At 46.2% G+C, this 15,623-nt stretch overlaps 1 protein-coding gene across 5 annotated transcripts in view; it reads left to right on the top strand.

Annotated features, from left to right (window-relative positions):
- The window catches only part of ZFTRAF1 (zinc finger TRAF-type and ring finger containing 1), a 40,120-nt gene extending 28,997 nt beyond the window's left edge, over positions 1 to 11,123 (top strand). For all 5 annotated transcript variants that reach the window (XM_077809674.1, XM_077809677.1, XM_077809676.1 and 2 more), the window contains exons 2-4: positions 2,973 to 3,211; positions 5,667 to 5,878; positions 9,494 to 11,123. In XM_077809674.1, coding sequence (XP_077665800.1) covers positions 2,973 to 3,211; positions 5,667 to 5,878; positions 9,494 to 9,885 — 843 coding nt within the window. In that variant the 3' untranslated portion in view covers positions 9,886 to 11,123. The remainder of the gene's footprint in view (positions 1 to 2,972; positions 3,212 to 5,666; positions 5,879 to 9,493) is intronic.
- The last annotated feature ends 4,500 nt before the right edge of the window (positions 11,124 to 15,623 follow it).

The raw sequence follows: 15,623 nt of genomic DNA, 5'->3' as shown, positions 1-15,623 counted from the left end.
TATTCTGTATAAAGCTTATACAGGGTAAATTCATAAACTGTCCGCCCTCTGTAACACTGATAGACAGATATGCACAGCTGTTTGCTCCCCCAGGTATTAATCACTTATTCTGGGTTTATTAATAAACAAAAGTGATTTTATTAAGTATAAAAAGTAGGATTTAAGTGGTTTCAAGTAATAACAGACAAAAGAAAGTATGTCACCAAGCAAAATAAAGCAAAAGCACACAAGTCTAAGTCTAATACATTAAGAAACTGATCACAGGTAATATTTCACCCTCAGAGATGTTCCAATCAGCTTCTTTCACAGACTAGACTCCTTCCTAGTCTGGGCCCAATCCTTTCCCCTTGTACAGTCCTTGCTAGTTCCAGCAGACATCTCAGGTGGTAAGCAGGGGTTTTCTCATGACTGGCCTCCTTTTGTCCTGCTTCACCCCCTTTTATAGCTTTGGCACAAGGCGGGAATCCTTTGTCTCTCTGGGTCCCTGCCCCTCTTTCTAAATGGAAAAGTATCAGATTTAAGATGGATTCCACTATCCGGTGACATGGTCATATGTCACTGTAAGACCCCTAGTTTCCATTCTTCCTGGGTTGACCCACACCTACACAGGAAAGCTTGCAGGTAAATAAACCATTTCCAACCAATTGTCCTAGTCAGTGGGAGCCATCAAGATTCTAAGCCACCATTAATGGCCCACACTTTGCATAATTACAATAGGGCCTCAGTTTTATAGTTCATATTTCTAGCTTCAGATACAAGAATGACACATGCATACAAATAAGAGGTATATATTCAGTAGGTTATAGCCTTTGTTATGATACCTTACAAGAGACCTTTTGCGTAAAGCATAGTCCAGTTATATCATATTCACACTCATAAGCATATTTCCATAAAACATATGGAGTGCAATGCCATACTAGTGTAAACACATGTGAACATTTGGAAACTGATCTTTTCAAAGACTCAGTAAGTGGAGTTTGAACACAGGTTGCCTCAGGATAGGCTGTCCTTCCTGGGCTGGGATAGAAGGTGTTTTACAATACCTGTTGGTTATCCCATGCTAACTAATGTGTTCTAACTTTCCAAGTGCTGCAGGCTGAGGTGAAAACTAGACTCCTGCTATGTTCATCTTGCCCGGCTAACATGTTAACATACAAGTTGCCTTTGGTTGGTTGGTTGTCATTGACGTGCTCTTTGCGGACAGTATAGGACTCACTGGTGGAAATCTGGCCTGCTCTAGACAGAACAATGCAGCTGTACAGCCCGCATGCCTCGGGGCATCAGTTTATGACTAAATGAGGCCAAGAAGACACGTCCTCCCACTGTGTAGCATTGCACAAGTAGATGGTTTGTGGTGGGGTGTGGTTCTGCTTTTGGGATGTTGCCAGCATCCAGCGAGGATAAGGGGCTCAGTGTGACTGGCCAAGGGATGTCTCCTTGGCTTCAAGGGTAGACGCCTGTGGGGTTTTATTCTTGAGGTAAGGACCAGTATTCTTCTGGTGCTGTGTGTGCTTTGTATAATAACTGTTGCAGTGCATGGCTCAATCTGCGGGTTTCACGTTCCTATTCACATGGGAAAGGGACAATTTACTGGAAGCTCTCTGGCATGGTTCAGACTCAAGAAACTATTTTCAAAAACACTTTTTGTAAAGATGTTAAAAACAGTTTCATGCTGTCTACGCAAGGCGTTGTATTGTCTTCAGCATCAGCCCAAGGAAACCAATAGTTAACTGACCTAGTGCTGAAAATAGTGTCTCCCGGTGTAGTAGGGCTACAGGGTGTTGGAAAGTGGGAAACGAAACTTGATAGTGGTCAGGAGTGCTATTTAGTCCACTGTGAACAGGCTTCAGTAGACAAGCTGTCCAGAGGTCTCCTCCGTCTTACAAGGCTCATAAATCGCTAGTTAAGCATGTGATACAAAGGTTGGTTGGGAATGGCGTATGCCTGGATTCCATTCAGTCTATAGTTGAGTAAAGGAAGAGTAAGACTATCGTCCTTTTGCTGTGCCAAAGGAGAAAGCAGGCCTTCCTCGGCGGCATTGGGGTGTCACCTGCAAGGCAGTTACAAAGCAGACTTTCACTAGAAGGAAGGGGTGGGGAGTGCCATTCACTTTCTGTTGCTGAGCTACAAGAATAGTGCCAGTAAAAAGGGCGCTGGCTGCCTGGCCAAATCCTGGGTGCCATGTGCGTTTTTTCAGCATGTTGGCTAGTCAGTCATTTGTTTGTTCCCTGTTTGAAGCTGAGCCTTGTTTAAACAAAGCAAAAGCAGTAAGTCTTTCTGCCAGGCTATAGGATTGTGGGTGTGGGGAAAATCCAGCCTTGGGATTTAACCCCTAAGGTTCTATCCGTTGTCTTTAAACAGATGGGCAGACCCAAGATAATAGCACCTCCAAGGCAGAAATTCGTGTTATTTAGCATCTTTCCTTCCCCTCCTGCATTGTTTGGTTTGAAGCCCAAGTGCTGATGAGTCAGAAGTGAAAATTTCCTACTCTCTAGTTTCTGATCTTTACCAGGGGTACAGTCCAGGATTGTTCTTATCAATGTGGAAGAGTTTTGACAAGTTTGCAATATGGGCTCCCATCTCTTATTACTAAAGATGGTAACTGACTGCAGGGAATTGCTGTTTCTGTGTCTCTCTCAAGACTACAGTGGAACAAACCAGATTCCTTTGCTTTATTTAAAGATTAAATGTTGCAATGTTAATTTAAGTGGCTAGGTCTGTTTCTTGTTTACCTGACACCTTTCGCACATTTGTGCATTTAAAAAAAATTCTCCTTATGTTACTCTCTTGTCTAACACGTCAGTGGACCAGAGAGCTACAGTACATATATGTATGCAGCAAAAATTACATATGTTTATAATCAAAATATAAGGGAGACTAGAGTGCAAACATGGCAGAAGTGTAGAGTGAACCTCTGGTACGTCATTTCCCACAAGGTCTTTGAAGCTTCATTTCCCTTTCCTTCTTCGCAGTGTACTAATGGTCACTTGATGTGCGCTGGCTGTTTTATCCACCTACTAGCAGATGCCCGGCTGAAGGAGGAACAGGCTACGTGCCCCAATTGCCGTTGTGAGATCAGTAAGAGCCTCTGCTGCCGAAACCTGGCTGTGGAAAAAGCAGTGAGTGAGCTGCCATCAGAGTGTGGCTTCTGCATGCGGCAATTTCCTCGCTCCCTTCTGGAGAGACACCAGAAAGAGGAGTGCCAGGACAGGTAAACAGTCTCACCTTCTGTTCAGTGAGGCACGTGGTGCTTTCATAACCCCTGAAGGACAACCCATCTTAGGTCATTGCAGTCTTCTCCGCTGCGCTGGGTGTTAGTGGCTGCTTCTCAGACGGCACTGTCCGAAGCAGAGCAGGTAACGCCAAGAAGAGTGTGGTTTAAAATACCTGGCTTAGTTGGAGTGTGAATTTTTTATGGTGCTTCTGAACTGTGATTCTGAACACTAGCGAACAATACTAACCTGCAGTGTGAGTTTCAGATGGGAGTGTTAGCATGGGTGGCAGCAGGTACAGCTAATGGGAGGCAGTTGGGTTTGGCAGACTTGCCTTGTTCCACACTACAGAAACCGAGTCCTACTTCAAGAATATGAGCTACCAAGTGAACTCTTACGTACGCAGTCATGACAGCTCTCCACCTTCTCCTGACCGTCCAGAGACACTAGCACAGGCAGATTCAGAACACCCGTAGTAAATGGTTGGATTGCCCTTCTGCAGTATTTAAAGGGAACTGAGTGACCCCTAGTGACGATTATAAAAGCGGCAGGAGGAAGGAACCACATGGCCAGTGGTCTTCTGCTGGAAAATAGCCTTCCAAAGCTTGTAAAACAGCAAGAATTGCATTTTCCTGAGAAATCGTCACCGCTGTAGGTCAGGCCAAAAGGTAGCTGGACTGCCTCTTGCTTACAGCTGAGGCTGTTTTGAGAGTTCTCACTTGCTTCCCAATTGCTGTAGAATCTTCAGTGAAGGGCGTCTCCTCTGGGCTCGTGGCAAGGTGGGGAGGAGGATTTCTCCAGTCTTACAGACCATCTTCCTTAAGGCTATGGTGGGATAACCACATTGAATGTAGGTAACCCTAAACGGACAGATGTTACAAAACCCCAGGGAGGACAGAAAAATGGAGAGCCAGAGAGACTAGGAACATGGGCAGCAAGTAAAATGAGATTACATTTGAGAAAAATATATCAGAACAATAATACCCTAACAGTGAGATGTGTTAGGCTGCAGAATAGTCTTCAAAAGAGGTGCTGTGAAAGGTCTATTGCTGAGGCATCTAAAACAAGGAAACAATGTGTGCTGGCCCCGTGACGTGGGGCTGGAGTAGAACACCTTAGCAGGCTCCCTCTTCTAATGATTGTTGTTTGTAAGGTGGTCTGGCTGCAGGTCACACTCGGTGAGACTGGAAAGTGAAGCTTTTGGCTGGCTTGGCCACGAGTTGCTTTACTTCCATAGAATTGTAAAGCAGCACTGAGAGCACAGAGATTTGCACATGATTGTTTTCTATTGCTTCTATCTCACAGCCTACTGGCAGAGGCAGTGCATTGTCCGAGCCTGCGGCATGCACCCTACCTCCCATCCTTATCTTGTGTAGTTGTGAGCAGCCAGAAGCCTGTGGCATGCTTCTCTCGGGCAGAGCCCACTAGCCCAGAGAATACTGGCTAGACTGCAGCATGTCAGCTGGGGCAGAAGCTCCGGTTACACAGCGCTGTTGGGAATTCAGACTTACTGAACTGCCTGTCCACATGAGCGCTCCAGCTGTACTGCGATCAAGTGAAATCTAATAAACCAGCCAGGGTTGAGTGTCAGGATTTGGCTGGGAGGCCCGTGGCAGGAAGCTGCTTGTGTGCCCTCTCCGGTAAAATGGCACCATTCCCATCTCCCCTACGGGAGCTATGCCCCAGCTTGGCATTACAGGGCTATGCTGTTGTAGGGGCTTTTTCAGTGTAAAATCCTGCCCACGCGTGGTCGCTGAAAATCCATCGCACTCATTGCAGTGAAAAGGGAGTCAGCGCTGACGTCTTTTCAAACTCCATTTCAAATTCAGCCCAAAAGGCACCTCCTGTCACTTCAGTGTATGCTCTGTACTTTACGCAAGTGCTTTTAAAAGGGAGTGGTGCTGGTATGGGATAGTTGCTACTTTACTACTCCGCAGAGGGTGCCGCATTTCAGCGGTGGGTGAAGAGAGCCCTGCAAACAGTCCATAGAGTTCTTTGGCATCGCATAAAATGACAGGTGCTAAATAAATCCTGGGGAAGATTTATACTGCAGTAGCGCCCAGAGGCCCCACTGTGTCTGGTGCTCTACAAGCAACACACTAAGATGCCACCCCAGTTTAGGATTACTGACCCCATTGCTGGGACCAGCTGTTTCGTTTGAGCATGAATGACTGCAGCCAAACGTGCTGGCTGGCAAAAGCCTAGGCCTCTTTGGCACGGATGGAGGTTGTGGGATGCCGAGGCCCAGAGGTTTAGTGATGAATTCTGGTAGCCAGTGACGTAGTTACTGTTCCGCCAGGTTGGTCGGGTTTTGTTTTCGGAGGCTGTATTCTGATCAGACAATAAGTGTCCTCATTCATGGAGTGTCATTTGCCATTTGTGCATCTCATTCTGTGGTGCAGTGTCTGTCTACAGAGCAGACAAGTACTCCTGTTTGTGCTCTCTTTGTAACAGGGTGACTCAGTGCAAATACAAGCGGATTGGGTGCCCGTGGCAGGGTCCATACCATGAGCTGACTGTTCATGAAGCGGAGTGCACTCACCCCACAAAGACTGGGAATGAACTGATGGAGATTCTGGATGAAATGGACCAAACCCATAAAAAAGAAATGCAGCTGTATAACAGCATCTTCAGCCTGCTCAGCTTTGAGAAGATTGGCTACACAGGTAATCACTCAGACAGGGCAAAACCAGCCACCACCCAATATTTTCAGTGTCTTGCTTTTGGCACTCCTGTTCTTGACGTACTGATGAAGCCTGTTTTTCTTATGTAATGCACAGTGCCGGTCTGTAGATCAGAAGAGCTGGGCTTTGCTGAGCAGACAGTGGCCGCAGTGCGTCTGTCCCAGTAGTGCTCTCCGAGAAAGCTTCCCTGTCTGCTTGGCCGTTGGGTTAGCTCGTGTCTGTGTTCCTTGCTTGGTGCTGGGCGGAGATGGAGGGGTAGTCAGCCATGTTAAGAGTTGGCTCAGCAGCAGCAGATTTCATTGTCCTGGCGTCAGGTGGGGTTTGGATTCAGGAGGCGAATGCAGGATTTCGGGGCCTCGGAACTGGTGAAGACTGGACCTGTTTCACAGGCTATGTGCTTGGGCTCTGGACAGGAGCTGACCTCAGTTCTTATGGCGCTGCTTCCCTTGATGGCTAGTCCACGGAGCAGCACTTGTGTCGAGTGGGGAGGAAGGCCACTTCCTAGCTGCAGGTAAGGTGCTGTAGTTGCATCCACTGGATTGATGAACAAGACCAGAATAATAAGAATATAAAACCAGTGTTGCCTGTACTGTTTCTTTGTTTTACTGCAAGTGAAAATGAAATTTGACAGCATCCAGCTAACAGACCCCTTATCTGTCATCTGACACATCCTTCCACCTGGAGTCCAGTGTATTAATAACTGCAGTGACCTGTCCACACACACTGACCCTACGTGATAGGCCTCTCGTTTCCACTGCATGAGAATTACAGCTCCTCACATTCTGTTCTGGTTCCTGTTGTTGGGTCACACACAATTGGTGAGCTATTCAGAAAGCTTAATTTATCTTTCACGGGGGTCTCCGTGCTGTTGGTTTTGTACCCATCTCCTGGAGAGCGCTCTTTGTAATACATAGTCATTTCTCATATTTGAGTTCCTCCTGTTCTTGGTTTTCCTTTGGGTGAAGAAAAACCCCAGTGCAGAGCTATCTATTGTCTGCCTCAAATGGCAACTCATGAGGGTGGGGAGGGGGGAAAGAGGGATACAAATTAACTTTGAATTAACAACTAAACAATGCAATGAAACATGCAGGGAAGCTGGTTACTTTATTGGCACATCAGTGCTAAAGTCGGGCCCGGAGAATTGCTCTTTAAGATTTGTTTGTGCTTGAGGTACTTGCAGGCAAATAATATGGAAGAGAAACTCTGAAGAGGGTATGGAGGGGAAAGGGTGTGGGTGGGGAAAACACATTTCCCTTACCATAAATATTTAGCAGCCCCACAGAGAGGAGCGTAGAGGGAAGATCTCCTGGTCTCGGCTGGCTTTCCTCCTCCATTCTGAGGAGCAATGGATGCTCTGCTGTCCCAGAAGGGAGCCGCAGGCAGAAGCGTGTGATAACCTCGTACTGCTCAAGGTCTCTGCTTGCCTGTCCCATGTGAGGCAGAAAGGTGATTTTTGTAGTTGCAGTGATAGCCACTCTAGCGTCCTGCTGCATTGATCACTTTGTTTTTTAAATCTGGAGCTGAGTCCTTAGTGAAACTTACCGAGGCCGGCGTGTGGCAAATGGATTGTGCTGGGAGCTCAGATCATGAAAAACAGAGCAGTCTTGTTAGCTGATCCACTTAGCCCGGATTCTGGTTTTTCCCAGCATTACATCCGTTGCTGCCAGTGGATACACGTAAGTAGTTGGCGCTGAGGAGGGGAGCGAAGTTCCGTAGCGTCTGCACTTGGAGCACCAGGCTGAGCTAGAATAGTTGGCTAGGGAGTGAGATAGTCCAGCTTTGCTCTGCTGCTGCTTTCCGGGTCCAGCCCTTGTAGGATAAGTTAGCTCAGGTGGGCACCTTCGAGAGCAGGGCAAAGCAGTAGCATTCTGTGCTGCAGTGCATGGCACTGGAGGGGCAATCGAGACACTACACCCCTATGCCTAAAGCAGTTACTTCCTAGGAAAAATGTCTTCTCTGTGTAGAGATGTGTGTTAGAAATAATACCTCTTGATCCCTGAAGATACAGCTGGACTCTCGGCTCTTTTATTGTAGGATTCTGTAGTAAAATGATGGTGTATGTCAAAGCACTGAGTTACCAATGCTGTGTAGCTTGAATAACTGATCACCTCCTTTGTCCAGGTGTTGCCTGCTGTGCTTTCCTAATTCTTCTGGAAACTTTGAAGAATATGTAAACCTGTATGAAATGCACCCAAAGGGTTATTGTACCTGTAGTTATGCTGTGAGCTTCCATGGTTTGTACAGTAAAGACTTCACTGGAACGATGTGTTTGTCCAAAAGTGATAGAGTTGACAAAGTCTTTGTGCTGGCAAAGAGTTTATTGGACTGACAGCGGACTGTGCCTTGAAACGGGGGCTGGATTTCAGATTTTAGAGTGCATTTGCAAAAGTAAATTTGGACCACTTCTACCCAATGTATTGTTATTTCTTTATGTATCTGAACCCGGAATTTTCTGTACCTTTGAACCCTGAAGGTCTGTGTTTCACATGCCCTGTTCTCTGGTTTTGCACTGTGGTAATGCATAATTGTGCCTTATTACCTTGATTACAGATTTGTATGCATAATCCCAATAAAATGTGCTTTGTTATCTGAACTGTATCCTGTCTGCGTGTGATGCTTGTTTTTATGCACTCCAGACCTCAGTTCGGGCACACCCAAGATTTTATACCTAGGATCCAGCTACAGCTTCCCACAAGACTGACCTCACTACACACTTATTGCCTGTTCCCCCTGCTCTTTCTCCATCAACAGATCACAAAGAAACAAGTGTCCATCTTGCCATTCTTGATGGCATGGTTTATAACCAAATTAATGTAGATCATTTGCATCAGTCAGACCCACTTAGGCAACTGACTGATTCTGTGTAATTGTGTGCTGTGTGCACCACCCACTCACCACAGCTAACATTAGCGTGTCATTTACCTTGTAACAACAAATTCAGACTGATATAGGAAAATACTTCTTTACACAACAATCAGTTGACTTGTGAGACTCTCTGCCACAAGATATTACCGAGGCTAAGAATTCTGAAAAGGATTAGACATTGATACTCAGAATAGCTACAGTTACACTAAATATGCAAATATCTACAGCATATAAACCCTCATGGCTCCAAACCTAAACCCATCAGAGACTGGGGATTCACTGTCTACAGATGGGGTTACTTCAGCCTTCCTTGCAAGCATCTGATTCTGGCCATTGTCAGAGAGAGGGTGCTAGACTAGATGGTCCAACCCAGTTTGGCAATCCCTATGTTTATAAGGTGGTGTATTCAATGGATTTGATTAACCTTGTTTGTATTTTATTCTCCCCTCTCCCTTTCCCTCCCCTCAATTTTATGCATCTTAAAAGTGCTTCCTGTATTTACTGTTTTCGATGGACTGTTAAAGTGCATTGAGTTCCTTCCCAAGAAGTCCCATTTGTCCTGACACTGGCTTGGAGTGGTCACCCCCAACCCCAATTGCCTCCTTATGCCATGTCAAGAAAGGTCCTGCACAATAGCTACAGGTAACGTGAGCTCGATTGTTCAGGCTGCCAGCTGCTCTGGTTAATTGTCTGTCTGTGTTTTCTCCCCCACCCTCTTTTGTTGTGTTGCAGAAGTTCAGTTCCGTCCCTATAGAACCGATGACTTCATCACCCGCCTGTACTATGAGACGCCCAGGTTCACCGTGCTCAACCAGACCTGGGTGTTAAAGGCCCGAGTCAACGACTCCGAACGCAACCCCAACCTGTCCTGCAAGCGCACCCTTTCCTTCCAGCTCATTCTGAAAAGCAAGATCAGTTCCCCCATGGAGTGTTCCTTCCTGCTCTTGAAGGGGCCCTACGACGACGTGAAAATCAACCCCGTGATCTATCACTTCGTCTTCACCAATGAGAACAATGAGACGGAGTATGTGCCGCTCCCCATCATCGACTCTGTGGAATGTAACAAACTGCTGGCTGCCAAGAACATCAACTTGCGGCTTTTTATATTCCAGATACAGAAATAGGCAAGGCTGAGTTATGCTGGAAGTTACCAAGAAAGCACCACTGAACCATAGTTACCTCGTACGGCTGCCTGTGCCCGTTGTGATTTCACAGTAATTTGATCATTTTAAAAGAAAAAAAAACAACAAAACGTCTGCATGTGTATGCAACAGCGTAAGCAGTCACAGCCTTCCTTCCCTTCCCTTCCCCCATCTTCCCCAGGGACAGACAAGAATGGAGCCAGGTCCGGGTCGAGGACTGGCACGTGGGGGTGACAGCTGTGAAACCTGCAGGTGCTGGCAGCATACCAAGAGCTCTTTGGCATGCTGTGGCGAGGGCAAGTTGGGGAGCCAGCGATCCAAGCAGTTCAGTATATGTGAATAGACAGAGTTTTGTTGTCCTGGTACAGTGCACAATCTGCATGTGGCAGCTGGGGGGGCTGTAAGGGAGGCAGTGGTGTTATTTTCTCCCCCTCCTTTCAGATCTCATGTGGCTTGAATGAACTGGATACATTTCAGTTTCCTGTTTTGCTTTTGGGATGGGGAGCACAGAGACAAGTCTAGCTGTGATTTAGGGCTTGGGAGAGCCTAGTTCATTATTACTTGTGCTGTCTGGTCCTCTGTCTATTGTATCAGTAGAATAAAACAAACGGGGATTCCCACCCTCTCCCCTTCCAAAAACAAAGCAAAACCCTAATGAGGTGTTTGGGGGAGTTTGTGGCACTTGTGCTGGCTGGGCTGACGCTCCACTCTTGTGTGGGAAGAGGATGGAAGTGGGGAGAAATGACGGAGTTGTAGTGCATTGCATATGAAAGTGCTCCAAAGAACCAGACTCCCCATTTGTGTCTTGTCTGTGTAAACTAACCCTTTGTTCTACGTCCCTTTCGCCCCAAGCTTTTGGTCCAGTGGAGTTAACCATTGCCATGGTTTGTAAATGGAAGTTTAAGATGCAGGGTGAAGACTATGAAAAGCAGACACGCTGAGCATCGCATGATCTCTCACAGGATTGTGACATGAACCTCCTGGACTGAGTGGGCTTTCCTGGTAATTCCCAAGCGAAGATGCTCTTGTTCTTGAATAACTTAAGAACAGGTTATTGGAGCATTTTTGTCAGGACTGTGCTAACGGCGAATGGATCAGAACGGTTCAGTGTCCCCTCTCCTTCCCTTCCCCCACAAACACCACCTGGACTGCTGCAAACAAAATACTGTATCTCTAGTTTATTTTGTATTGCACATCATGAAGAAACAATCCCAAGGTCATTTCTACAGTTTCATGCTTCCTCCAGCCCTGCAATATAGCACAGGTTGAGATTTTATCTAGACAAGATGAGGACCTATGTAGAAACCAAACCTAAATTCTTGCAGACTTTTCGGAATGCAGGGTGAAATTCTGTCCCTTTGCAGTTTTGCCAAAACTTGAGTTTCTTGTGAAACAAGAAAAAAGAAACGAGTTGCAGGCTCTTCTAGTAATTATGCAATTTTACAGTGTGAGAATATTTTTTATATATGAATATATACAGCATGTTTATGGACAGGGATAGTGCAGCCAGTCACCAAATTGTGAAGAGATCTACAGGGATGTTTCACTCGACACTATTTTTAAGAAATGTAAATGTGGGATATTACTGGTGGTGGATGAAAACACTATCACAAGCTCATTAATGCCGTGTATTCAAGACCAGCCACCCAGTAACTATGCCCACTGAAGTCAGGCTATCTAATTTTATTTTTAAGGAATAACTGGATTGGGTATGATGTAAATCATGGAAACCTCTCGCAGATGCTGCCTACAATGAAGCTATTACTGTTTTACTTTCTGTCATGAAGCTTCTTCTGCCCTGGGTTTTCATTCTGAATCATGTCAGCTTTCCAGCCTAGCTTTTTCACCTCCCACTGGCCGTTCTAAAGGTAGTGGCCACTGGGAGTTCGAGCCCTTTTATTGGTAACTTGATGAGTCTTTCTGCTGTGCCCCGTGGAATAGGAGAATGTTTATAGCATGAAGCCTAGTTAATAGTCTTAATAGTGTCTTGAAATCTTAGTGATGTCTTCTAAAGAGGCATCGAGTTTCATAGAGTGACAGTATTACTGCCAGGTTAAAACTTGCCTGTTGAAAATGCTCAGTTGGAGAGGGTGTGAGAGTTACAAAGGAAGAATCACTCTCCATTAGCTGCTGCCATGGCTGTCTCGTGTGGAGGTTGGAGTCTGAGGTTATGTGCTACAGGTGCAGCCCCGTCCTTCACGTCTCCCCTCCCGCGCCTTGCGAGCGGGATCTCCGCTGCCAGAGCCCCAGGTGTGTGGAATGTCTAACACTGACTTGCTAGAATTGTGAGCTGTCATTTTACAGAGGCGTCTCCGTCGCTTCAGAGGGATAACACCTGTTATAGCTTTCTTTTGATTAAATACCAAAGAGCCATTTTCCCGTTAGCCCCGTTACTCTTCGTTACTCTCACATGCTACATGTTAGACTGACAGACTAAATAGCATGCAAATGGCCAGTCTATATTTGGTGACGGTTTTGAGTGTGTCAGAATGACCCCAACACTACAGTGCCCATAGAGCAGGTCAGACCACCTTGGAAAACTTCAGAGGAACTTTTTTGTGATGAATGTAAATTTTTTCAAAATGGATAGTGTCAGGGTTGCCTGTCTTCTGTGTTAGCAACACTGAAGGTATCCCCAAAGGCTGACTCCATTTAGTGCTGTTTCCTGAGATCTAGTCGCTTACAGGATAGGTTGGAAGCCAGTTCAGGAAAGATGGTGCCCTCAGGAAAAGCCATTCAGAACAAGCTGGCCACGATCAGAGTCCCTTGCTTGGAAAAGTCTATAGAGTGGAGTCAAACACCAGGGGCAGACTGAGACTTCCCCTTGGTTATGGTAAGAGAACTTGCATCGCAGTTGTCTTTCCATTGCCCCAACCTGCAGTTGTTCAGTTTGTAGTGCAGTTTGTTCCTTTGTGTCAAATGCACAAAGGCTTGTCAAGGAAACAGAAATTCCCCTCACCAGGGGCCGTTGTGTGGTAGCTGACTGGCTCAGGCAGTGCCACGTGAATAGAGCTTGTTTTTTTACGAGGTGGAAGAACTCCAGTGCAGTCTGGTACAGGCCACTACTTCCTTCTGTGACTACCAATAGCTCTTTGAACCTGTCCTTGTTAACTGTTTTGAACAGGACTAGGTATCCACTGGATTATTGATCCTACTGGAATATGGGGGATTCCTATGTTCTGCAGACCTTCCAGGAGAGGATGGCCAGGTGTGGGTAATGTCAGCATGACAGAGCATGTCATGTTGGATTACATGGACACTTAGTGCTCTGTTCACTTTACGCAGAGTACGGCGGCACTGTGGCAGGTATCTTCAGAGTAGCATCGTTGGAATGACCAAAAGTGATCTAGAAGTGTCTTGACTATAACCTTTGGGAAGTGAAGACTACCAGCTTTGGCATTTGTGAAACTTAGACTTGCCTTCTCCTAAGGCTCTAAGAAGCTCACAAGTGAAGAGTTGAGTCACCTTGAGGAAGGATTTGCCTATCCTAGTGTAACTGGAAAATACCACGTGCGGCAGATAAGCACAGTGCATCTATCAGGAAGGAGTTGCTACGTTAAGTCCTGTAATAGAGTATGAGAATTCAGTTAAAGCCACCATGCAAACTGATCAGTGCACAAGGTAGGTATATTTCCCATGTACCAGTGCCCTTTTCCCACTGTTGCAAAGGCAGGAGGGTGAGTATTTTCTAGAGTCATTAAAGGTCACCCTAGGAATGTTCTGCAATACCTGACACTTTCCATTTAGTATAGCCTGGAAGGCATTGATCACTCTCTAACCAGTGCCACTGGTTTGCTAATACACCTGGTATGTTCATGTGCTTTCTACTGAGGCAACTGCCTCTTAACCCGGTGACCAAAGAAATCCAAGTTCTGGTATCAGCCGTGCGAGTGGTAGAACTTCAGTAACAGCTTCATGGAACGGGCTACTGAGAGGCACAGGAGCGAAACACAAAGGCGCTCTGCATTAATATGAGCTGTTGGAGGGAGGGTGAGAACTATGCATGGCTTCAAGACCTAAATTAAGGGGTAAAACTTTCCAAAGTAAATGGAGCATATGAGAAACATGTGCTTGGAAATGAACTTCAACAGAAGAAATCCTGTCCCTGAGGAGTTCCCCTTCCATCCTGAAAGCTTAGAGCAACTTGGGGCTTAGTTCAGGGGGAGCCTCTTTCCCAGGAGGCTTGAGAACCCATCAAGAGATGGCAAAGAGACGTCATTCCATTAGGAAGCTTTGAAGATTCTCCTAGAGAACTTCAGGCAAATCCTCTGGAGAGTTCATTCTGCTGCTCTGAGGATGGGCAGCTGCAGAGATCTTTGTACAGCTTTGTTCTAATGATTCACTTTTTAAAAAATTGGAAATGTTCAACCCCCACGTGCCCCTGAAAAGGAAAGACTCATTTTATATTTCTTAATACCGGCTCTTGACGCTTCTGGGTTTGATCCATGTGTAGTTTGCATGCTGGGTTTTCCCCACGCCAGCTTCTTCTTTCAGAAGGTTACCTGGGGACTCACTCATTTTCAAATTCTGGGGAGAATTTGTGGCAACCTCCAAACTTTTCAGGGTAGAATAATTTTACCAGGTCGCTTCCCCAATTCCACCCCCGGTGATTTTAAAGCTAGTAAAATCCTGCAGGTCTGAACTTGTTTGTGGCCTAATCTTAGTACAATAGTCCAGGTTACTATGTTTTCATCTCTGAGAGTGTTTCTCCAGTTCCCTGAGTGTGTAGGGTGAATGCTGGTGAGTTTCTGAGGGCAAATTGTTTCGTATTTGGTAACTCTTGTCCCAAGCAACTGGCTCCCATGGGAGGAGGTAGCTTTGCTTATCTTCATTTGGTTGATGGGAAGAATCTGGCTGTTTTCTGTGCACTTTGCTTTAGATGATGCCCAGTGGCAGTGGAGTCTTCCTGTGCTGCTGTCAAAGGGGGGTGCTCCCGGGCTTGCCCAGCTGAGCACCACACTGGCTACTTTGCAGGGGTTGGGGTCCCCACCTAATTAGTAAGTAAAACGGATGCAGCCGTCCTCATCTCTTTAATTGAGGGATGCAGCTTGGGTAGGGTGGTTGCCAGTGCACAGTGCTGCTGCTTAGATCAAAGTGTAGCCCTGTAATCTCCATGGCCCGTCTTCCCCATGAAGATAAGGGAAGCCACAGGCATTTTATGCAACACAGGGTTAATCAGTGTCGGAATATTAGTCTTCTCTCCAAAGACAACTCCGGTAGGCCTTGAATTCAGATGGAACAGATTTTTTTAATGCAACTCTCTTCTGTAGATTCAGGCAGGAACCTCCAGTTTGCACATTTAACGAGATTCCTTTAGTCTCTGTGTGATAGTTGCATGAGTTGAGCAGAAGATGTCGTCAGACAGCAACTTTGAGTGAAATGGGCACAATCTCTGAGAGTTCCCAATATTAAGGCAAATTGAGACCCAGCCCGTCAACTGTGATTTAATGCAACTCTGCGTCTCCTGCACCATAGGGTGCTTCCCAATAGCATGCACAGTGCCATGGGCTGCACATGACAAACCTGTCCGGGCAGAGACCCATTACTGTCATCTGATCCTCCCCCGTGTGTGTAGATCTCTCCCTACTCCTCTTTTGTGTCATACTGTTTTACATACTGTTTGCTATGTGCCTTTAATATCGGCCACTGTTTTCAAAGGATGGCTATGGGAAAGGTAGAACCCGTTCCTTTCCCAGGAACGTTCCTCTGCAGCCCTCAGC

The sequence above is a fragment of the Eretmochelys imbricata genome, chromosome 2, assembly GCF_965152235.1.
Source record: "Eretmochelys imbricata isolate rEreImb1 chromosome 2, rEreImb1.hap1, whole genome shotgun sequence".
In the NCBI taxonomy this organism is placed as follows: Eukaryota; Metazoa; Chordata; order Testudines; family Cheloniidae; genus Eretmochelys; species Eretmochelys imbricata.
Note: the sequence above shows the minus strand (reverse complement) of the source record. Positions and strands in the feature narration are given on the sequence as shown.